The sequence below is a fragment of the Staurois parvus genome, unplaced genomic scaffold (genome assembly GCF_062004578.1).
Source record: "Staurois parvus isolate SC_StPar_1 unplaced genomic scaffold, SC_StPar_1.0 ptg000154l, whole genome shotgun sequence".
Taxonomy (NCBI): domain Eukaryota; kingdom Metazoa; phylum Chordata; class Amphibia; order Anura; family Ranidae; genus Staurois; species Staurois parvus.
The window spans coordinates 16,168,603-16,192,680 of NW_028317950.1; the positions used below are offsets into that span (position 1 = coordinate 16,168,603).

At 41.7% G+C, this 24,078-nt stretch overlaps 1 protein-coding gene across 1 annotated transcript in view; it reads right to left on the reverse strand.

Annotated features, from left to right (window-relative positions):
* The window catches only part of MED27 (mediator complex subunit 27), a 424,633-nt gene that overhangs the window by 132,982 nt on the left and 267,573 nt on the right, over positions 1-24,078 (reverse strand). The window contains exon 4 of the mRNA XM_089675114.1: positions 22,570-22,663. Coding sequence (XP_089531240.1) covers positions 22,570-22,663 — 94 coding nt within the window. The remainder of the gene's footprint in view (positions 1-22,569; positions 22,664-24,078) is intronic.

Genomic DNA, 24,078 nt, shown 5'->3' on the forward strand with positions numbered 1-24,078 from the left:
CATCTAAAAGCAACTATGAAAAGAGACAGTTGTAATATCTTAATTGCTCCCTTTCTTCTGTCACATCTCTCGGTCTATCTATAGGACCTGTGTTTAGGACATGGGCTTCTATTAGCTTTAAATGGGTTTTGCTTTGCATAAAGGTTTCTGAGAGTCAGATGGGAGTCAGATAAGGATTCTGAACAGATGTAAAAATTATGTCATCAAGACAAGCAATTGCATAGCATCTGCAAAAGGGTCTAAAAACCCACTTTACCCAGGGGTGAATGTACAGGGGTCGCAATTGCAACCTGGCCTCATGCTACAGGGGGCCCGAGTGGCCCCTTGTATGCCTGAATGCAGAAACCCATCTCCCCATGTTCCTCCTGCAGCTGCTGAATTCCTGCGGGAGGGAGAGGAGGAGAAAATGGAATTCAGCGGTGGGAGGAACATCGAGAGATTGGTCCCTCTATATGCAGTCGCCCCCGCCGATATTCCTATCCAGTTTTATCTGCTGCCCATGTGCTCTCCAGTCCCCCCCCCCCTGAGCTTTTTCTCAGCCCCCCTCAATCCCTACAGCTCTGCTGGGTTCCCCCCTCCCCTCTTCTGCCAGGCTGCTGTGGGGGATCTGTCAGGATGGACAGTGGTGTCATTTACCAGCATCTTTCTTTTCTGAATGGAGAGTCAGTGATCTGTACCAATCACTGACTCTGTCCATTCATAACTGAAACATGGTAAACTGTGGACGGACACTAGAAAATGCATTTCTTTAAGGTGTAATGTAGGAAATGAACTTAGGACTCCAGCGTTACAAGTCCACTACTGGTGCTACTCATCAAGGCACCCTGGAGCCCTTTGCTTTAAGAATGTAGATGTCCACAAAATCCTTCCATTTTATCTCATACAGTGCATGCTGTCTCCAGCCCCCAAAAAATGTCTGAATATGAAAACAGATTTCAGAATAACCTGAACTGAATTGTCAGGTAGGCACAGATAAGCTGGGTATGAATACTGAAGTTAATAATAGGGGAAGTTGAGTATGATTTAGTTACCACAAAAAAAGAAAAATAATTGCTGGTGAGAAAAACTTGTCTAAAAATAAAACGGTATAACACAAACAAAAATGTATATATTGCAGCTTACTAATCCTTAGATAAGGTGGAGGCTTTATTTTTCTGTTTTTAGTTTATTTTTCACATGGCAATCCAGCCAGTAACACACTCCTGTCTTCACACTATCTATGGAGGAGCAACAGAGCTATCCCTGGGCAGCAGCATTGTCTGGAGAGGGTAGTGTTAGAAGACAGCCAACGTCCAGCTATGAGCAGCCTGTCAGATGGGCTGCTGTACACATAGGCCGACTGTCGGACGGTTTCTGTTGAACTGGCCAATACTCAACCCATGTGTACCAGGCATTAGGCAGGCCATAGATTATGAAATTTTCTTTCCTTCAACCACAGGAAAGATCAGCTTGAGTACATTTAGCCTGCCCATACATGGTTCTAATCTTGGCCGGGTTAAGCAGTAGGGATGCACAGAAATTTTGACCGCCAAAACATATCGGCCGAAAATAGCTCCATCAGCATTTTGCCGATAGGAAAAATTAAGTCGATACAGGGAACTGTGTGTACTGCAGATGTGATGGGGGGGAGCGAAGAAAGGCAGGAGAGGAGCAGTGTATACAGTGACTGACTGTCAGTGCCAATTTTTAAATGTAATTAAAGGAAAATGTAAGCTACAGGAAATGACCCAGCCCCTTTGTTTCTTTTAGCCCTTTGAGAATGACAGCTCCTTCTCTGAGCTATAGTAGAAAGGAAAGGAAAAGGGGAAAAAAAAGTCGGTAATTACATTTAAAAAATGGCATTGTTTTTAAATGCAATTGCCAGCTTTTTTTCCTTCACTATAGCTCAGAGAATGAGCTGTCACTTTCCCCCCGAGCTAAAAGAAACAAAGTTTCCTTCAGCTACAGGGAAAGTGACAGCTCATTCTCTGATCTATAGTGAAGAAAAAAAAAGCCGACAATTGCATTCAAAAACCGGCACTGACATATAGTGACAGCCAGTGAGGGAGCCTCTCTGTATACACTGCTCCTTTCCTGCCCCCTCCTTGCACACACTGCCCCTCCTCCCCCCTACAAAGAGGACCTGTCACTTATATGCTATCACATAGGGGACTACTGGTCACCCATGCGATAGCAATAAAATTATAAAGTAAAATTTTTATATATATATATATATATATATATACATACATACACACACACACACACACACACACACATACACATATATATATATATATACACATATATATACATACACACACACACACACACACACAGAACACATGAAAGCAGAAAAAACAAAACTGGAACTTCCACACCCCCACATACGCAGACATTTCAGTTTTGGTTCGGTTTTTGGCCACATGCATGCTGAATTTTCTGTATCAGTTTGGACACCAGAATTTTAATTTCAGTGCACCACTATTAAGTAGGAACCAGCCGAGATTGAAACCATCTATGGTCGGCTTTAGATGGACATAGATTTAGATGTACTTTAAATAAGTTTAAATCCTAAATGCAGCCAACAAATTCTTTATTTTGAAAAGAGAAAGCACCCAGCACTCTACAGGCAGTAAATATACACCGTAAGGAAGCAAAACAACATCAGGTAACTTTTACATTTTAAAGGGCATACAACTCAGGTTACATACAGGTTGTTTGGTTCACAGTGTAAAAGTAGTAAAAGGCAACCTTCAAGGTAGTCATCTGTTAAAGACCAAATATGTCCCATGATATAAGAAGCACTAGTAACTCTTTCGTAGTACCTAAGGTAGCTGGCCAGCCACAACTGGACGGTTAAGCATTTTGGATAATGTAAGGGAGGGTTATAACCCCTGTCAGATTTTTTTTTCGCCATCTGTGTTCCATTTCAGAGATTTCCCTTCACTTCCTGTCCCATAGCTAAACAGGAAGTGAGAAGAAATTCCTGCAAATAAAGGGAATAAAAGTCACCAGAACTTTTGTCCCCATTGGAAGATTTCCCCTCTATTACTTTTCTTTACACTTTCAATGATAATGGTAAACAGGACAAATAGAGAGGGTGAATCTCCCTAACGGGCAAAGACAGCAATAAAAAACTAATAGGTGTTCTAATCCCTCTCCACTCTATCCAAAATAAAAAAAAGTTTGGTTTTAGTTATACTTTAAAGAGGTGTTGTAGTATGGATTTCTTATAGGTTTTGACAGGTACAGCTGTAACGTGCAGTAGAAAGAAGGCTTAGTCATTTGGGAGGGTATATTTGACAAACTTTTGTGAGATGCTGTGGACCTCTGATCAAAAAGGCGCAAGTGTTGAGCAGAACCAAAATATATGGAGCATAGTCCCCGGTTCCTCCTGACATCTCCAGCAACGATCTGTGACAGTTGGAAAATACTTATAAAGTACCACAGGCGTACGATATCACCTGGTCAGAATTATGAAGTTATATAGAAGACTTCAGAGCAAAGCGAATAATACATTGCTGTTGGTCTGCGGAGAAAACTCTAACTCTCTCTCCCATATCAGTAAATGTACATGCTTGAAGACTGGAGGAGGAGAGAGAAGGAGGGCGTATATTTGAGAAAGGGCAACTTTTCAAAAATAGTCAGATGCCGCCTAAAACAGGTGGGCGAAGGAAGTCAGGAAAGTGTTAAGTTGTATTGCTTTCCAAAAGTCCAGGCCAAAGTGTCCCATCTGCGTAGCATCCAATCCTCTTGAGATGGCCATGCGGCAGAGTCTAGAAAGTGAGATACTTGGAACACATTAGCCTGCATCAGAGTACGAAAAGGTCCCTCCTGAAGGCCTGGGGGGGGGGGGGGAATTCAGAGTTCCCAGAATTGGGAAAAGAGGACAATGAGTGGAAGATAACTGAGTATTACGGCACATTCGGGCACAGACCAGGTTGGTTGGGACTTCAGCCCGGGAGGCAGAACTCTACAGCACCAGGGTGCCCTGTTTAATGGTATCCTACTGAGAGATTATTCGATTTATGGCCAAAGCTTTAGGCCGGAGTGGTGGCACCATTAATTAGCCTCCCCAGGTGAGCTGCCTGAGGATACAGCTAACACTATTTAAAATCAACTATAAAAACTGTTGTTTTGCCTTTTGGGATGAAAGTTTAAAGCATAAGTTCACCTTTTAGGAAAAAATAATCAATGCATATTTTTTTAGGTAAAAAAATGTGCATTTATTATTTTTGTCTGCAAGAGCCTCTAAAGCATTGCACCAGCAATCAGCAGATCACTAGTGTCATGCAGGTCTCCTGCCGATCTGTTAGTATATCTGCTTGCCCGTATCTGAAATCCCCCGCTACCTGTCAAAGTGGGAAGCGAGTCTAACTGGCGTGACTGAAAGAGGTCTACCGATCAGCTCCCAATCAGCAATCACAGCCAAAGGCTGAGAACGCTGACCCGAGGGTTCTGGGGGGGGGGGGGGAGGCTGCCCCCCCGTCAGAAATAGCACAGCAGGTTAGATTGCTGTACTGACATCGGATAGTTAGTACTAGTAGTGCGTACTAGGCTTTAGAGCGTTATAATGGTAAACAAGTTGGGTTAATGCTGGTCGTAAAACAATGACATCTTGAAAGTTTGATACAGTAAACAAGTGAGACCAGCCACTGCAATGGGTTAACACACCTTATAAGTGTCCCTTCATACAAAGGAAGTGTGACTGTGTCTGTCTTCGGGTCACCAAGCATCTTTCATACATGAGTAAGCAGCAGGCAGCAGCCTAGGTGTCCTCAAGTAATATGCTCAAATAAGACTGCTAGGAGCGCTGTTTCTGCCTGACAAAGCAGCTTTTTTTTCCATAGGGAGACACAAATGCTTATTTCTTGCACTCCATGAGCTAATGGAATTTATATGATGAGGAAGATGAGTGCTGTGCCCTAATTCACTGAGGAAGACCTGTATCCATTAATGCTGTACAGCACAGTATGCTGATTTGAAAGATTGGTGAAGAGGTTTTGGTTCTGGACCATCAGTTAAAAAGCTTTCAAAGCCAAAAAAAGATGGATGAGCAAGTTTTCATTTGTGATATGTATTTGGCACGAATCTGCACTGCACATAAGGGCCAGGAAAACTAACAACTCAAAATCTAAAACTAAGAGGTCTACTTGTAGCTCTCCAATAGTCATTGCAGTGTTTACAATGTGGTCTGCAGGCTGCGGTGTGCAGCAATAATCCAGTGTTTTTCTAATGGGACTGTTATACAATTCATTAGTGCATTATACATATATACAGTAGAAGTGGTCTGCACTACTGAATGCCATTCTGATTTCTGCTTATAATACCTTCTCAAACAAGTGAGAAAGAAAGCAGTTGGAGCTGCTGGAGTACTGGGCTGTGGAGGGGAGGGAGCGGCTCACTTAGGCTCTCAGTAGACGACTCAGAGGCTGAGCCAGGTGCCACTCCAGACTCTGGGGTGGATTCAGACTTTAAAGTCGAGATCTTTCCCCAGCCTGGACCAGCTGAGTGACTTCACCCCACTGTCAGCTGAAAATGGGTCACAGGAGTGCAGAACGAACAAAAGAGCTTTGCTATACTTCTCCTTTAAGCAGAAAAGGTAAACGCTTGGTTAAACCAACTTGCAAGGTTTAACAGAATGATGAAGCTGATAAAGGAGGACTACTAGGTAATGTCAATCACTTATGATACAAAATGGTTGATGCATGTCATGCCTTTCTCAGCCTTCTCATGAGGTACTGAAACTAGAGGGAACTCTCAAACAATTCATTGTTACCTATTCTGAGAGCACTCCGGTCTAGTCACATGACTGGATCCAAGAACTGGCCTCAGTGTAAAGGAGTGACAGCTGACAACGGATGTCCCATAGTAAGTCTATGGGTGAAGTCATCGCTCAGGCTCTGCAGCTGTTGTTAACGATCTCGCCCATTCATTGAAGCCGGCGTTGGGACCTAATCATATGACCAGACTGGAGCGCTCTCAGCAAAGGTAAGTATACAGGTCTTTCCAAGATAGAATATCTAGGATCTTTCCTAGATATATATATAGAATAATCTGAGAATGGGGGTGGGAGTAGATTTAAGTATAGTTAAGTGTTTTACTGCATTTTAAATAGATTACCCTCTTAAAGCAGTACACATGAAGAATTAAAGGGCTTTGATGCCCTTAATCTAGAGAGACAGTTTAGTATTACAAACAAAAACAAAGGCAGAAGTGAGAATCACGCAACTTCATAAATTTACATTTCATCGCTCTGTACCTACGAGACACTGCTCTAGATCTGCCAAGTCTCTTCAATGAGGATCTTCCACTCTCAGCCAATATCATATCAAAAGCCTGTGTCGATGCAGAAGCTTCTAAAATTCAGGCAGCCTTTGCCTAAATGAAAGCAGAGATGGATGCCAAATAAAAGCAGAGATGTATGTAGAAACTACATGCAAGAGAGCACTAATGGAAGCAGAAACTGCACACAAAATAACTCGGCTGGAAGTAGATGTGAAATCAGAAACTTCAAGTAAGGGAGCAGAGATGGAAGCTTTGGAGAAACAATGGGAGCATGCCACAGCCATGGCAAGGTTAAAGGTTTTAGAGCAAGCTGAAAGTGAAGGACGTAGTAGCAGCAGACACACATCATACTCCTTACATGCTCCCCCAAGACTTAAGCTCCCAGTCACAGCAGCTATATCCCTAACCAGGGGTGTGGAAAGTTTTTGAAACACTATTTGTCCAAGCACTAAATCAGGGTCCAAATCTACTTGTCCCTCATGAGAATCTACTTGTCCTGATTAAAAAAAAATAAAATAAACCAAAACCGTATTTAAACACACATCTTCCCTCTCCAGCTCTCACTGTCCACTTTCCCCTCAGGTTCCCAGGCTTTGGTATTTATCTGTCCCTGCCCATCAGCCAGCTCTTCTGGGAAATATAGTTTGTCGGCTTCACAGTAAACAGCCTTTGCAGCAAAGGCATGCAACATTTCTTCACACAAGGGGATCAGGCCCTTCACTTCATGGATGATAATATTGGCACCACAGTATTCAATGTATCAACTAAAGACAATAAGCTGGCAGTCACCATGGAAGACAAGGAGTCTTTTAGAACTATGAATAGAGAGTTTTATTAGGACAATTCCAACAGCTGAGTAGGGCCACTACCATTTCTTGGTAGAAACTACCAAGTATTAGTCAGCATGCATAAACACGATTTATTTCTTTACAATGCACCCTGAACAGGTAACCTGTGATGAAAGAACACTGTGTTGAGTTTGTGCAGAAGGTGTTTGTGAGAGATCATGCTGAGCCTCTACTACTTTTCAAGGAAGGAGAGGAATGTTGGTACCACCCATGCTTTGGCATGTACCATCTTCACAAGCTGGATCAGATCAGGTGGTCTTCAACTCAAGTGCTAAATATGAAGGTGTTTTCCCCAACTACGTCCTTCTCACCGGGCCTAATCTGAACAAGAACAATATAGGAGTTTTGAGCCGCTTCCGGCAAGAACCAGTTTCTATTATGGCCAACAGTCAGCAAATGTTCCACTGTTTCATTGTTTGAAAAGACAACAGAAACGTCCTCAGATTTCGGTGGTATTGCAACAATAATGTCAGCGATGAAGTCATATATTACCAAAGAAAGGTATATGCTTTTGGTAATCGCCCTTTTTCTGCTGAAGCAATTTAAGGGCTGAGGAGGACAGCTCAAGAAGGTGAAAAAGAATGCGGATCTGATGAATGTGAATTTGTGGAAAAAATTTCTACATGGACGACAAGCTCACATCTCTGTCTACAGAAAAAGAAGAAATTGATCTTCTCAAAAGAACTAATGATATGCTTGCTACTGCCAAACTAAGTTTACAAAATTATCTCAAACAATGACATGGTAATAAAGTCCTTTCCCTCTGATGACTATGCTGTTAGAGTAACGGGATTCAAGCCAGGAATGGATCTTCCACTTACGTGATAAGTTTTGTTTGCTGTGAACAGCATTTACGATCCTCTCGGTTTCATAGCACCCTTTAGCGTTCAGGAAACACACTGATTGGGATAACCCATGACCCAGAGAGAAACCGCAAAGATAGGAATTATGAAAAGACTCCCTGAAAGCATTGGGACTTCAGGTAATACTAAAGATTCAGCTATTTTTTCCTTTTTAAATAACAAGCATGTCATAGTAAGCTATTCTGTTTCAGGTCCCCCACCAGCGCTGGCTCCACCCCCCCCCCTCACTGAGTGGCCCTAGAGCGGGTGTCGGCAACCCGCGGCTCTTTTTCACCTTTGCTGCAGCTCCGGAGCACACTGCCCACCAGGTGACAGGCAATAGGGTTGCCGTAGCTCAGTGGTCGGCAAGCCGCGGCTCGCGAGCCACATGCGGCCTCTTTACACATTTTAATGGGGCTCTTCTGTGAGCTGGGCGCCCGCTCCCCTCCCTCCTCTCGGGCGGCCGCCCCAAAAGTCAGGACTCTGCAGCTAGCCCAGCAATGGGCAAACTACGGCCCGGCGGACCTTTTAATCCGGCCCGCGGAGTGTGGCAAACAATGGCTGTCAGGATGTAGGCAGGGCAGCGTGACGAACTCCTCTCCTCTCACAGTCCGCCCTGAAGACCGGAACGGCGTGGGAACACGGCGAGAGGAACGCGCGGAGCAAAGGTAAGTGAATTGACACAATATGGGGAATGAATTACTATAGGGGGGATGAATTACTATAGGGGGGATGAATTACTATAGGGGGGATGAATTACTATATGGGGGATGAATTACTATATGGGGGATTAATTACTATGGGGGATGAATTACTATATGGGGGATGAATTACTATATGGGGGATGTATTTTCAGTTTTAAAAATGTGGCTCTCAAAATAAATTTAAATCATGGTTTTGGCGAGATTTGGCTCAGTTGAAAAAAAAGGTTGCCCACCACTGCATTAAGGTAAGAAACAATATATGCAGTGTCGGATTTGTTTTAAATGTTGCAATGGTTTTGCGGCTCCCAGTCTTTTTTTCCCTTCGGAAACGGGTCCAAGTGGCTCTTTATGTCTTAAAGGTTGCAGACCCCTGCCCTAGAGCATGCTGCTTGCTCTGGGGGCACTTGTGCATGCTCGCTCTCAAGCAGCCTTTATGTATCCATAAGACACACTGAGCACATGGCTCAGCCATGCACCCAGCTCCTTCCTCACTGGCTGTTAATGACAGTTGGCTCCCGCTGCTGTGTCTCAGTCAATGAAGAGGGAGAGACCAGGGAAAGACGCTGCTCCTGTGGATATCGCTGATCAGGATCAGGTAAGTATTAGGTTACTTTCACACTGATCCCCGGCAAAAAAGTATATGCGTTTTTACAGCGTTTGTGGTACATCTTTTTTAAAGAACACGCAACTCAAAAATTAAACCAAAAACGTTTCACAATTGTGTTTTTCCTGCATTTTCTATTGGGAAATGTGTTTTTGGTGCATTTTTTTACTAAATCTGCACCAAAATAAATCAGCAAGCAGGACTTTGAAAAATGTACTGGACTCGCAGCTGATCAGTGTGAGGAGTTCCATAGGAATACATGGTCACACATTTTTCTTCTGCTTTTTTAACGCAAAAGTGGAAGAAAAACGGATCGGTATGAAAGTATCCTTAGGGATGCTGAGGGAGGAGCTGCACACATAGAATGCATGAAGGTCAAAAACCTTCAGCCTTTACAACCACTTTCAGGTACCACGCTCCTATATTTCTGCATCCCTAACGAATGCCACTAGAAGTTAGATCCATTTTTTCTCTGATGCCTCCATTGAAACAATAGCTGCAGTAGAACACCTCAAAGTTATATGTCCAAAAGACAAAGTAAGTGCGGGTGTTGTCCCTGTTCAAACCAAGCTGACCTCAAACCAGCACATACCATTCCAAGGCTTGAACTCTGTGCAGCCATGTTAGTCATTAAAATTGCTGAGCTTATAAAACACAAAACAGACTTCACTTTTACACAGATAGCAACAGACACTGTTAAGACACATACACAACCAAGCAAACCAGTTCTCTGTGTATGTCAGTAACAGAGTAGAATGTATCTCAGAGAGAGAGGTATCATTTTACCCCGGTACAAATCATTAGTAATGCCTCATCTGAAATATGCAGTTCAGTTTTGAGCAGCAATTCACAAAAAGAACATTGGGGAACTGGAGAAAGTGCAGAGAAGGGCAACCAAACTGGTAAGAGGGATGGAGGAGCTCAGCTGTGAAGAAAGTTTAGAGGAACTGAATTTATTCTCTCTTGAGAAGAGGAGATTAAGGGGGATATGATCTCCATGTATAAATACATCAGAGGTTCATATAGCGAACTTGGTGTAGAGTTATTCACCCTGAGGTCATCACAGAGGACAAGGGATCACTCTTTACATCTGGAGGAAAATAAATTTAATCTCCAAATACGGAAAGGTTTCTTCACAGTGAAAGCTGTGAAAATGTGGAATAGACTCGCTCAAGAGTTGGTTCTGGCCAGCTCAGTGGACTGCTTTAAAAAAAGGCCTGGATTCTTTCTTAGATACACAGAATATAACTGGATACTAACATTTATAAGTAAAGTTGATCCAGGGAATATGCGATTGCCTCTTGGGGGATCAGGAAGGAATTTTTGCAGGAGCAAATTGGATCAAGCTTTGCTGGGTTTTTAGCCTTCCTCTGGATCAACTGCGGGTGTAGGATTATAACTTTTTTTTTTAAATGGTTGAACTGGATGGAGTTTGTCTTTTTTTCAGCCAGACTAACTATGTAACTATGTATCAGAAGGTTCTCCAATCTCGATCAATGGTACTACAGACCTCAACCCAGCCACAACTGTGAAGTACCAACCACTGTATTTCTGGATATTTCATCTTCCCCACCTGATTTCTTGAATGCTGACTCAGTTACAAATCAAACTGATCATACATTTGAACTGGTTGATCCTAAGTCTAACAAGGAAATCAGAGCTAATACCATCATAAAACCTCTGTGAAGTCAAAGACTGGGCTGAGTTCTCACTGTTTTGAACACTTTCAAAGTGTTTTTTTTGTTGTATGAGCTATTGCAGGACTCATTCCCCTTTGAAGATTGTGCTGCCACGCAGCTTTACTGTTTAGCTGTTGTTATTTACATGTTATGTTATAATGTTATTTGGTATCATCCACACACCCCTGCTGTTTCTGACTAGTTGGTTGCTTCCACCTTCATTTCCTGGTGTAACACTATTTTAGTTTAGTGGTTATCAAGATGCTGTAGAGTGAGGAGGCTATGTACATTACTGGAAATTTACCTATGAAAACACCTTTATGTTCACACCTTTGTTACCTTGAAGCATAAAGAAGCATTGGAAAATACCTCTGAAGTTGTTATTCATTGAGTAAACTATCTGTTAAGGCGATCATTCAACTTGCTGCACACATTCTGACAGACTGGGTCTAAACGAATCTCGCCACAAGTACAACCGATGCCAAGACAGAACAGTAAATTTCCAATAAATCTCAATGAGAATCCATCACACAGCCATCTCTGCAGCTTCAGAACTGTGAGTAACCATTCTCCTGTATGAAGAACAGTAATCTTGTCTGTGCACTGAGTGAAGCATTCAGTGTGAGCCAGGCTGCTGCTCTAGCTGCCTCATTGCAATAGACATTCAGCTCCCCAGCTCAGCCTGCTTGCAAATAAAAGTAACTACAGATTTCTGCAGATTTCCAACAAGACATTAAAACTACAGCACTTGTCATTATGTCTGACAGAGATCCCACTTATGAGTCACCTGCATGTAATCAAGATACAACAGACACCATGCTGCATTCTGCTCGTCCTGTTAGAGCCCCTCATCCATCTTTGAAGGCAAGGGAGGCTTATGATGCAAGTAAGGAAGAGACATACAGTAACCTGACTGCATTATGGGAGAAAACTTTAAGTTGTATAACAGCCAGTAATGAAACTAGCAACAATTCTGAGCAATTGAACACTGCCCTCTCAAGGGTTAAGAAGGCATTTGAGAATTATAAAAGACTTTCTGAAAAGTACTCTTCCCTTTTGTCACATTCCAATGTAGAGGAAGCTTCACTAGAATTAAAGAACTTTATTGCTACTGACAAGCAGAGACATATCACTTATATTGAAGCAAAGACACAGATAGAGGGTAGATTAGCACAACTACATGAAACTACATCCTGTATATCTGCTTCTTCCAGACACTCAGGAAAATCAAATAGATCTGCCCGCTCATATCATAAATCATCTTCTAAGTCATTGCGGTCCTGCTCTGTAAGGTCAACATTGAGCGACCAAATACTCAAAGCTCGCCAAAAGGTTGCAGTAGCCCAGGTTCAAGCCACCTGTTCTGAAAGAGAAGCAGCCTTCAAGGCAGAAGCTAAATGCAAGGAAGCAGAAGCTAAATGCAAGGAAGCAGCCTTCAAGGCAGAAGCTAAACGAATACAAGCAGAATCAGAGGCCCAGCTAGAAATCCTTCAAAAGAATAGAGAAAAGGAAGTAGCCTTAGCGGAATTATCCGTCTTGGAACAAGCCCTTTTAGAAGAAGAAGGAGCATATTGTCCCAGCTTGGCTGCTTGTCAAGACCCTGTTGAAAGGACCCTACAGTTTGTCTTAACCCAGAACCACGACGATACAGTTCCACCTACAGTTGGAGATTCTTCCCATAATCATCCAGCAAGTCAATCAGAAGGTAACATGTCGTCAAAGCAAGCTGATCAACCAGACGCACCTTCCAACAGAGACACTCCACAACTACCGCGTGCCACAAAATTAAGTGTACCAACTTATCCAGCTCATGTGCCACCACAAACATATGTGAATAGAGATTACAAGGGCACAACAGAAGACTACAGAGTGAACTCTATACCTCCTGTAATACAGTTAACTTCAACTTCAAACGCACAGAGATCTTCAGACACCAGACCCTTACCTGGATTGAACCCATCTGCAATACCTTTCTCTCCACCTATCAGCCAGCATCAGATACCAACCATGATTCAAGATGGTGCACCATCAGTATCACCTGTGGATGTAAAAACTGAAAGGGTTGATATTGCAGAGTTCAGCAAGTACATGATTCGGCGAGAGTTAATTACTACTGGACTGTCTAGATTCGACGATCACCCAGAGAACTATAGGAGTTGGAGATCTACATTTAAGGCGGTAACCAAGAACTTGGACATTGAACCTCAAGCAGAACTTGACTTACTAATAAGGTGGTTGGGGCGTCAATCTTCAGAACAAGTAAAGAGACTTAAATCTGTCTACATTTATAACTTTGAAGCAGGCCTCAATGCTGCCTGGGAACGTCTGGAACAAGACTATGGGAGCCCCGAAGTCATTGAATCTGCCTTATTCCAGAGACTAAAAGACTTTCCTAAGATTTCTGTTAAGGACAATCATAGGCTTAGAGAGTTAGGTGACCTCCTTCATGAACTTGAAATTGCTAAGTCAGATCCTAGTTTGCCAGGTCTTAGGTATTTAGACACTGCTCAGGGCGTAAATCCTATTGTAGCAAAGTTGCCTAGTTATCTCCAGGGAAAGTGGACTAGTGTAGGATCAAAGTATAAATATGAACACCATGTTTCTTTTCCCCCCTTTTCCTATTTTGCAGAGTTCATCAGGAAGATTGCAAGAACCAAGAATGACCCAAGCTTCCTGTATCCAGATACAACCATCTTTCCTTCAACTACTTCAAAGGGTATTGCCACCAACAGTAAATTCAGGGACTTAAGGCATCCTATTGTCGTGAGGAAGACCGCTATCACATCCAACGTCTTGGCTACAGACACTAAATTACAAGATACCAAGGCAAGCAAGCTTGATCAACAGTGTCCCATTCATAATGCACCACATTCTCTCTCCAAATGTCGTGCATTTAAGGACAAGCCTATTGAAGAACGCAAGACATTTCTCAAAGAACATAATATCTGTTTCAAGTGTTGTGCATCCTCCGATCATTTCGCTAGAGACTGTAAGATCGCCATCAGATGTTCCCTGTGTAACAGTGCCAAGCATGTAGACGCTCTTCATTCAGACTTGTTCAAAAGGAAACCTTCACCCGGCAGCAACCCCAAGACCACCTCAGATGATGGCGGGGAGAGAACTGAGCAACATGCTGACCCCGTAACCACAAGATGTACAGAGGTGTGTGGAGAAGGGCTTCATAGCAAGTCTTGCAGCAAGATATGTCTTGTAAGGGTTTTTCCTGAAGGATGTCCACAAAATGCCATAAAAATGTATGCCATACTAGACAATCAGAGCAATCGCTCGTTGGCAAGTACAGAATTCTTTGACTTATTCAACATTCATGGAGAGGCCTGGTCCTATACCTTGCAGACATGCGCAGGAAGGGTCAATACTTCTGGAAGAAGGGCCCATGGCTTTATAGTGGCATCAGAATATGAGAACATAGAGTTTCCTCTTCCTACTCTAATCGAATGTGATCAACTACTGAACAACAGAGAAGAGATCCCCACACCTGAGGTTGCACATCATCACCCTCATTTGAGCCACATTGCTAAATGCATTCCTACACTTAGCAAGGATGCGAAGATCTTGATTCTTCTAGGGAGAGACATTCCTAGAGTTCATAAAAGAGAGTTATGTAACGGTCCAGATGATGCTCCTTATGCCCAGAAACTTGATCTTGGATGGGTGATAATAGGAGAAGTTTGTTTAGATCAATCTCACAAGCTCTCGAATGTAGCTTCCTACAAAACTAATGTGGAGGGATCATACACCTATCAATCGATGAAATGTCCATTGCACTATTATGTGAAGGAAAGATTTGATTTCAATCCTGAAGTTCCATATCAAGCTCTCCAAGGCATTACTTGCAAGCTCACTTCTCACAAGGATCTTGGTGATGCAGTGTACCAGACTACTTGTGATGACAACAAGATTGCTCCTTCGGTCGAAGACAAGGAGTTCATCAAGATTATGAATGAAGAGTTCTTCAAGGACAACTCCAACAGTTGGGTAGCTCCATTACCCTTTCGTGTACCAAGGCTTACTCTCCCTAACAATCGAGAACAAGCTTTAGCCAGATTTGCTACACTTAGGAGAGACTCCTTGAAAGTATTGGAAGAACTTAATATCCCACGCTGCTATTCACCTACTTCAACTTCAAGAAGTCAGAGGAAAGAGATTCATATCTTTTGTGATGCGTCCACCGAGGCTATAGCGGCCGTGGCTTATCTCAAGATCATAGATTCCTCCGGGAGATCCCATGTCGGGTTTCTTCTAGGAAGAGCCAAGTTAGCTCCAAAACTGGCTCACACTATTCCAAGATTAGAATTGTGTGGAGCAACCCTAGCTGTCGAAGTTGCAGAATTCCTGCAAAACGAAATGGACACTGAAATTGATCAGGTTAAGTACTACACTGACAGCAAGGTCGTACTTGGCTACATATGCAACAGTGTAAGAAGGTTCTATGTGTACGTGGCTAACAGGGTAGAACGAATAAGAAAAATCAGTAGACCTGAACAATAAAACTATGTCCCGACTGGTTTGAATCCCGCTGACATTGCCACGAGGTCAGTGCCAGCAGTTGTCCTCACGCAAACCATTTGGTTTACAGGACCCAAGTTTTTAACAGATCAGTCTTCTACAAACTTAGAAGAAGATATCGATTTCTACCTGGTGGATCCAGATACTGATCAGGAAATCCGCCCTGAAGTTATAACATTGAGTTCTAACATCTGCTCAAGAAGAAACTTGGAGGTAAGACGTTTTGAACGTTTCTCTTCTTGGAAAAGATTGGTGAAGACTATAGCAAGACTGAGTCATATTGCACAGATTTTCCACAAGTCCAACCAGACATCATCTTGTCATGGATGGCACACCTGCAAGGAGTCACCCAATGCGTTAGAGTATGAGAAGGCAGAGTTATTTATCATACGTCGTGTGCAAGAAGAAGTCTTTGCAGAAGAGATTAAGTGTTTGAGAGGCAATAGACCAGTCTCAAAGGGTAGTCCACTATTCAAACTGAACCCAATAATTGACAATGAAGACATGCTTAGAGTTGGGGGACGACTGAATAAGTCAAACCTGCTAAGAAGGGAACAGAACCCTTTGATAGTACCAAGAAACCACCATTTGGCAACCTTGATTATCCGGCATTACCATGAGAGAGTCAGACATCAAGGAAGACACTATACCGAAGGTGCCATCAGAGTTGCAGGGTTTTGGATAATTGGAGTGAAAAGACAAATAGCCACGATTATTCATAACTGTGTCAAATGTCAGAAGTTGAGAGGTAGACAGCAGTATCAACAGATGGCTGACCTACCCGCAGACAGACTGAGTGAAGATGCACCCTTTACATATGTTGGAATCGATGTGTTTGGACCATGGATAGTAATGGCCAGAAGAACTCGTGGTGGTGAAGTCAACAGCAAAAGATGGGCTGTAATGTTCACTTGTTTAAGTGTAAGAGCTGTACATATCGAAGTGATTGAGTCAATGGACACTTCAAGTTTTATCAACGCTCTAAGGAGATTTCTTGCTCTAAGAGGTCCTGTGAAGTTGTTGAGATCAGATTGTGGAACTAATTTCATTGGTGCTTGCAGAGAGTTACAGATAGACCAACAACAAGTTGGAAATTATTTGAGTGATCAAGGCTGTGTATGGAAATTCAACCCACCACACTCTTCGCACATGGGCGGAGCATGGGAACGCATGATTGGGATGGCAAGGCGCATACTGGACTCAATGTTGCTTGAAGTAAGTTCTTCACGCCTTACCCATGAGGTGCTCACCACATTCCTTGCTGAGGTCGCAGCAATAATCAACTCAAGACCATTGACTGCCGTATCTACAGACCCAGAATTTCTGACTATCTTAACTCCAGGTACATTATTGAGCAGGAAGATTCGACAGATTCAAGCGCCAAAAGGTATTTTCGATGAAAAGAACGAATATAAACGTCAGTGGAGATACGCTCAATACCTTGCAGATCGTTTCTGGGACAGATGGAGGAAGGAATACCTCACACTTCTTCAAGGACGTAAAAAGTGGCAAACCCAGAAGCCCAACTTAAAGGAAGGGGACCTAGTCCTGCTAAAAGACCAGCAAACTCACCGAATCCAGTGGCCAGTTGGACTTATTACAAAAGCCATTGCCAGCGATGATGGAAGAGTCCGAAGTGTGGAAGTCAGGATCGTTAAGGACGGAGACTCAAAAACCTTCCTCAGACCAGTCACTGAGATTGTCCTAATTATGCCTGCTTCTAGTAATTCTGATTCAGTGTTATGTGAGGGAGTCACTTAAGACCTCTAATATAGCTAACTTGCAGATTTGAGAAGGTTAGATAGTATTTTACTGTATGCAATGTTAATAGTATTTTATAAGGAAGAAAATAATTGTGTAGTGGTATCTCTCGATACCAGACGGGGAGTGTGCTGCCACGCAGCTTTACTGTTTAGCTGTTGTTATTTACATGTTATGTTATAATGTTATTTGGTATCATCCACACACCCCTGCTGTTTCTGACTAGTTGGTTGCTTCCACCTTCATTTCCTGGTGTAACTCCATTTTAGTTTAGTGGTTATCAAGATGCTGTAGAGTGAGGAGGCTATGTGACAGCACTGGAAATTTACCTATGAAAACATCTTTATGTTCACACCTTTGTTACCTTGAAGCATAAAGAAGCATTGGAAAATACCTCTGAAGTTGTTATTCATTGAGTAAACTATCTGTTAAGGCGATCATTCAACTTGCTGCACACATTCTGACAGACTGGGTCTAAACGAATCTCGCCACAAGTACAACCGATGCCAAGACAGAACAAAGATCTTTAGTCAAAGGGAGGCAAGAAGGACTGGTGCATGTTGCTGCCTTCTCCTCTGAAGATAGACTCATGGACTGTCTTCTGTGCCATCTTAAAGACACCAATAATGACTTTACAAGTTTTACAGTATGTTAATATTTGCATTATTCTTCTTGTTCTCTCCTTTCTTCTCTTTCAGGTGTTCCTAGAATAGAGTTTTCCCTTGCAATGTTTGGACTTTTCAATTGTTCAATATTTGAAATCACATATTTTGACAGGGAGAATCATGTTACACATGCATTGTTGTTTGTCTTTAAAAATAATTTGTCTCTACCTCACTCTGTATCTAGGGGATGCTCTATGTAGTTACTCGCACCCTTCCTCATGCTATACTTCCCATCACCACATTTACTGTATTCTGTTGAAGCTAGACACACTAGGATTTTTTTAATCAATCTGATGTTCATCTGTTATGATCTGTACAAGTTTTGAATTAAAGGTTTCTACAACCTGCAAGATGTCGTTTGGATCAAGTCATTGTCTGCCAAGCTACTGAGACTGTAAGTTAAGCTATCTCACCACAACTGGATTAGTTCTAGAGATCACACTTTCAGTGCTTAGATTGTGGCTGGACAACAGAGCATGAGGTGTTCACAGAGTTCTCTGAACATAATACTATAGAACACCATAACCAGATGTCAGATTATCAGATGAAAAAAAAAAAAAAAGCTACTGCTGCTGCCACATCCAGGAACTGGTAAACTGTAATACATTATATATTTGGTTTTGAGTTTAATACCGCTTTAACCACTTCAGAAGATTTTACCCCCTTCACAACCAGGCCATTTTATGCTATACAGCACTGCGCTACTTTAACTGGCAATTGCGCTGTCATGCAACACTACGCAAATTAAATTTATACTATTTGTTTTTTAAAAATAGAGCTTTCTTTCCACTGGGGTTTTTTATGTTTTATTATATAAATGAAAAAAGACTGAAAATTGTGAAAAAAAAAACCCCCAATATTTCTATTTTCTGTTCTAAAATATACCCAATTTAAAAAAAATTTAAAAATCTAATTTCTTCAAAAATTTAAGCCAAAATGTATTCTGCTACATGGCCTTGGTGAAAAACAAAAAACAACTAAGTGTACATTTTAATTGGTTTGTGTGAAAGTTATAGTGTCTACAGACTATGGTATGGTATTTAAAACTTGATCAATTCTGATATACTGACAGCCCATCTCATTTCATGATGCACATAAAATGCCAAAATGACTCTATAACTTCCACACAGACTAAATAATATACACTTATTTGAGATATTTTTACCAAAGAAATGTAGAAGAATAGATTTTGGCCAAAGTTTATGAAAAAAGATTTATTTGCAAAATTGCAAAAACAGGAACAAGGAATAAACACTTTTTTTTAATACATTTCAGTCTTTTTTCTTTAATAAAAAACCCAGTGGTGATCAAATACTACCATAAGAAAGCTCTATTTGTGTGAACAAAATGATGAAAATTTGATTTAGGTACTGTGACAGCATTGAAAGCTGAAAACTGGCCTGGGTGTGAAAGTGTCTAGTACTGAAGTGGATATTTGACATGCATTATATCCAATTTTGCAGCCAATTGGAAGCCAAAAGCAATGGGCCAAATACTGGCCATGGAAGTTTTAGTTAATATTTGCTTAATACATAACCTGGGTTTTGGTGATACACAGGTGCTTTAAAGTTAAAACCAGCATGCATCCACGTGACCACGGGGCTACGCATTTGAGCAGTACCCTTTCCCTGACGTGGGGTGAAGATCAAGGTGGGGTAAGCCCGTTGGTGTTCACTTAAAGTGTTACTAAACCCAGGACCCTGCATTCATTCTATCTGCTCTCCCGCAGTACACACTACAGGGAAATGCAATTATTTTAGTAAATATAAACTGCTAAATACCTTTTCTCATCAGCAGTTAGAGTAGTCTTGTGCTCTGCTGGACAATGATAGAAGTCACAGGTTAAAGCTTATAGGAGAAGTTTTCTTTCTGCTCTAAGAAGATACAAAACCCCTGACCTCTATCTGGACAGAGCGGATTGGCACTGTGCTGATCACATGCACTCTCCTGAGAAAAAAAAAAACCTCTCTAGCAATATACACTAAGCGGAGCATTTGCAGAGTGTCTCCACACAATATGTCTTATCATGAGATAAGAGGGAGACACTGGAAGAAGGGGAGGATCAGAGAAGTCAGGATCAAAAAGGACTTTTAAACAATGCAGTGGATTAACCACTTAATTTCCACAGTGAGTATAGCAAACATGCCTTACTGCATATACAGACTTATTTAATTGTTGTGGGTTTAGTAACACATTAAAGGTTTATTCCTAAAATGCATTCTTTGTTATCTAAATTTTAACACAGTTTGAATGTCTAGTTCTGGGTGCTGCTGGTTTTCTATGCTATGGCAAAATTGTATTGTTCAGCTTTGCACCAGGTATGTTTGACATTGCGACACTGCGATGATACGCTAAAAACAAAAACTGCAAGGGTTCAGTGAGGTGGAGCTGATTTTACAACCGTTTTACAGCTACAATGTGCTGAACAGGACAAACACAGATCCTGATTTTTAATATTGACACACAAGTTATGGCATGGGTGGGTGTTTGATCAGAAAAAGGACTGTTGTTTTTCTGACAGAGCACTTAGGTAAAGTTATATAGTGAGTGTATATGCAAACTGCTAAGAAGTGTTTCTTTAAAGCATAACAGTTGGCATGTAGCATATACAGTGCTCAGCATAAATGAGTACACCCCTTTTGAAAACATGCGAACTCCAGGAAGGTGGTGCTGTGGTAGGGATTCAAACAAACAACCCTAGTACTGCCAGTGATAAATACTAACCATTTAGCCATTGTGCTGCCCTTTCATGATACCATCAATGAAATGCTGCTCCCTGGCACCAGCAGCACTCATGCAGCCCCACAGGACACTGCCACCACCATGCTTCACTGTAGATACCATGCATTTTTCTTTGTACTCCTCGCCTTTGCGTGCCATACAGTTTTGAAGCCATCAGTTCCAAAAACATTTAACTCGGTCTCATCACTCCAGAGTACAGAGTCCCAGTAGTCGTTTTCTTTTTCAGCATGGGCCCTGGCAAATTTAAGGAGGGCTTCTTTGTGCATGAGCTTTAGGAGAGGCTTCCTTAGTGGACACCAATGCATGTCAATTCTCTGCAGTGTACGCCGTGTTGTGTCACAGGAAACAATCACCGCAATTTGGCTTTCTACTTCTTTAGCTAACTGCAGTGAACTTGCATGGTGATTTTTTTCAACCCTTCTCATCAGAAGATGCTCCTGTTGAGGTGTTAATGTCCATGGACAGCCTGGATGTCTCTGTGAGATGGTTGCAGTTCCATCTTTGCAAAATTTTTGTATCACTTTTTCTACAGTATTCTGACCAATAAGTAAAGCTTTGCTGATCTTCTTGCAGCCTTCACCTTTCTTCTGTAAAGAAATTATTTTCTTTCTCAGGACTTGTGACATTTCACTTCCATGTGGTGCCATTGCTGACAGCATGAAATGGGAAGGAGTTTTCTTTAAGTAATGCCCTTTTATAATCAATTGTCTGCTGGACACCTCTTTAATGAATAATTAGACTCACCTGTAGTTGAATTCTTGGAAATTAGGATTTTGTTGTCTAAAATTTAGCTTTGCTCTTAAGGCTTTCACTGGGGTATATTAATTTATGCCAAATGGTCTTGAATTATTTTTTTTTTAGGAAAAATACTTTTTAGTGTGTGCAAATAACAAATCATGTTTGCAAACAATGGCCCGTATTTTGTAGTATAGTGTCCCATTGAAAATGTTGTTTCTGAAAGTATATATATATATATATACACATACACACACACACACACACACACACACACACACACACACACACACACACACACCTATTTTAAAGGCCAGTCCACCCTAAACTGATATTTCAATTTTTTACAGATGCTTGAAGGATAAACCACCTGGTAGCTTTTAAATATCCTGGGGCTCTTTGTGAGAGCTCCCTGCTAATTTCCTTGGTCTGCATAACTGATGTGCCCATTACATGGCTCTCACCCACTCCTTGCTGGATTTATTTTATATTATGAACAATGTAACAAGAGGAGCTAGAAAACACAAAGAGTGGAGGGAACACATCAAGCTCACAGGTGGACTGAAACATAGTTGGACATTATAACAAGAAGAGCTCCCTGTTGAAAAATGTAAGACCTACACAAAGCCACAGGCTGACTAGACCCACTAAGCTTCACACATAACCAATATATCACGTCTAGGTGGACAAACCTTTTAAGAGCTTAACCAATAGCTTAAAAGCTTTACCACTAGAGGGTTAGATCACAAAAGCCAAATTAGGCCTTGCTTATACTTGTGGTTGGAGGGCGGGAAAATGTGCGGTTGAGCTGTGTTTTGCCGCCCGCCAACCACCCCCCTTAAGCTGCAGTAGGCAGCAGACGGGGATGTTTTCATGCCACGGCCGAGTTGGCCCAACATCATTTGGCAGGCAGTAAGCCCACTAAACAGTACATAAGCAAGTCAAAGGGGAAGCGCCACAAACACCCTGCAAATGCACGCAATGCACAAGGTTGAGGCGTGATTGTCAGCAAAAAAAAGGGGTTAAAACAAGCGGTAAGGAGACGCCGCATTGCTTCTTCACTGCCTGTCAGTAGCGTCTACAGCGCGATCCTAAAGCAGAACGGGCTTGAGAGGCAAGGGAGATTTAGGCTCACGTTTAAATCTACCCTTAGAAAGAAAGCATGTTTAGCTGAGCAGCACATGGAGCTTACCAGCAGCATAGCGGAGGAGCCATTGGGTCTTGACAGGTGGATGGTCATCTCTGGAAACATGCGATCTATACGGCTAATGACGTCATCGATGTAACTAGGAGAAAGGACACATGATTATTATTCCAGTTGGATTTCGGTGTACAGAACAGTTTAAACATTACTTATGTAACATAGTAAGTTGAAAACCACAGGGTTCCAACACAAAGTAAATTATTATATAGTTCCCCAGTCTTTGGCAATGTACATGGGTTCCAAACTTCTGGCAGTCATTGCCAGTAAAGGATTCTCAATAAAATATTAAAAATGAACATTTTATTTATGCTTATATTCAATTGTTCACTTACTCTTGGTCCCTTGAAAAAGGGGGGATGGCTATTCTTAAGAGCTGTAATTCCTAAACCCTTCCTCCAATTTGGATGTGCATACCCTCAAATTAAACCTGGGTGTGTGCACTTTCATCCCATATCCATTATAGAACTATAGCTTAAATATGTTTTGGTAAATACCGAAAAAAACTAAAATTGTGCATGTGTCCAAATATATATGGACCTAACTGTATGTTCATGCTAGGATTTGGGTTGCCAGAACATCCTTTTGGTGTTAAGTTTAGTGTTTTTGCCTTGGATGAAGCTGGTTTGGCAAGAGTGAATAAGTGCAGTAGTTACTTTATAAGGATGGAGAGATAATAACATTGCCAGAATTTTAATGTTCACTTGAAAAAGGTAGAGGGGTTTATATTACTCCGGCATTAAGGCGTTTCTATCTGGTTTAGAAAAGAGGATTATAGCTGCTCAACTGAAAGATGGAGGAAGCATGGAGAAGTCAAAAATCACATTGTAGACCTACAGAAGAATAGGGATTTAACAGTCCTGAAACTCCATGTAAAATTCCACAGGAAGGTCATCAGGCCCCCCTGCCTTAAATATGGCAAAATGAGTCAGTGCTAGCTGTATTTTTTTTCAGATGATAAAGGTGCCTGGTTGTAGCTGATAAGGGGTAAACTGTGAAAATTCAATTTAGTCTAAATATGTATTAAATGAAAATGTCATCTTTCTGAAGAAGTTTCAAATTTAAGGTGTAACATGAAGCATGGTATGAATTTGCAGCCTAGCATCCACCCTCCTTCCAGGAGCCAGGGGTTCCTCTCCCTTTCAACTCTGACAAATTTGAAATTGGTGCAGCTGTGCATAGCTTCACCCACACTGAGGTGTCATTTATACACAGGAAGTTGTAAATGAAAAACCACTGCAGCAGAAGGACAGATAGATCTCAATGGAACACACGTTTGGTGAAGTCACTGCTCTCTTAGCAGATTGACATTTCCTGCAGCACTGCAACCAAAGGTCAGTACCTTGGTAAGGACCAGCAGCTGCAAAAACCGTCTGCAGGAGTCTCTGCATTGCACTTGTGATTCACTAACTTATATATCAAAAAATAATAAATGCACCTTTTTTTTTTAAATGAATAAGGATGCGTTTATAATTTTTCCTAAGAGATGGACTTGAATCC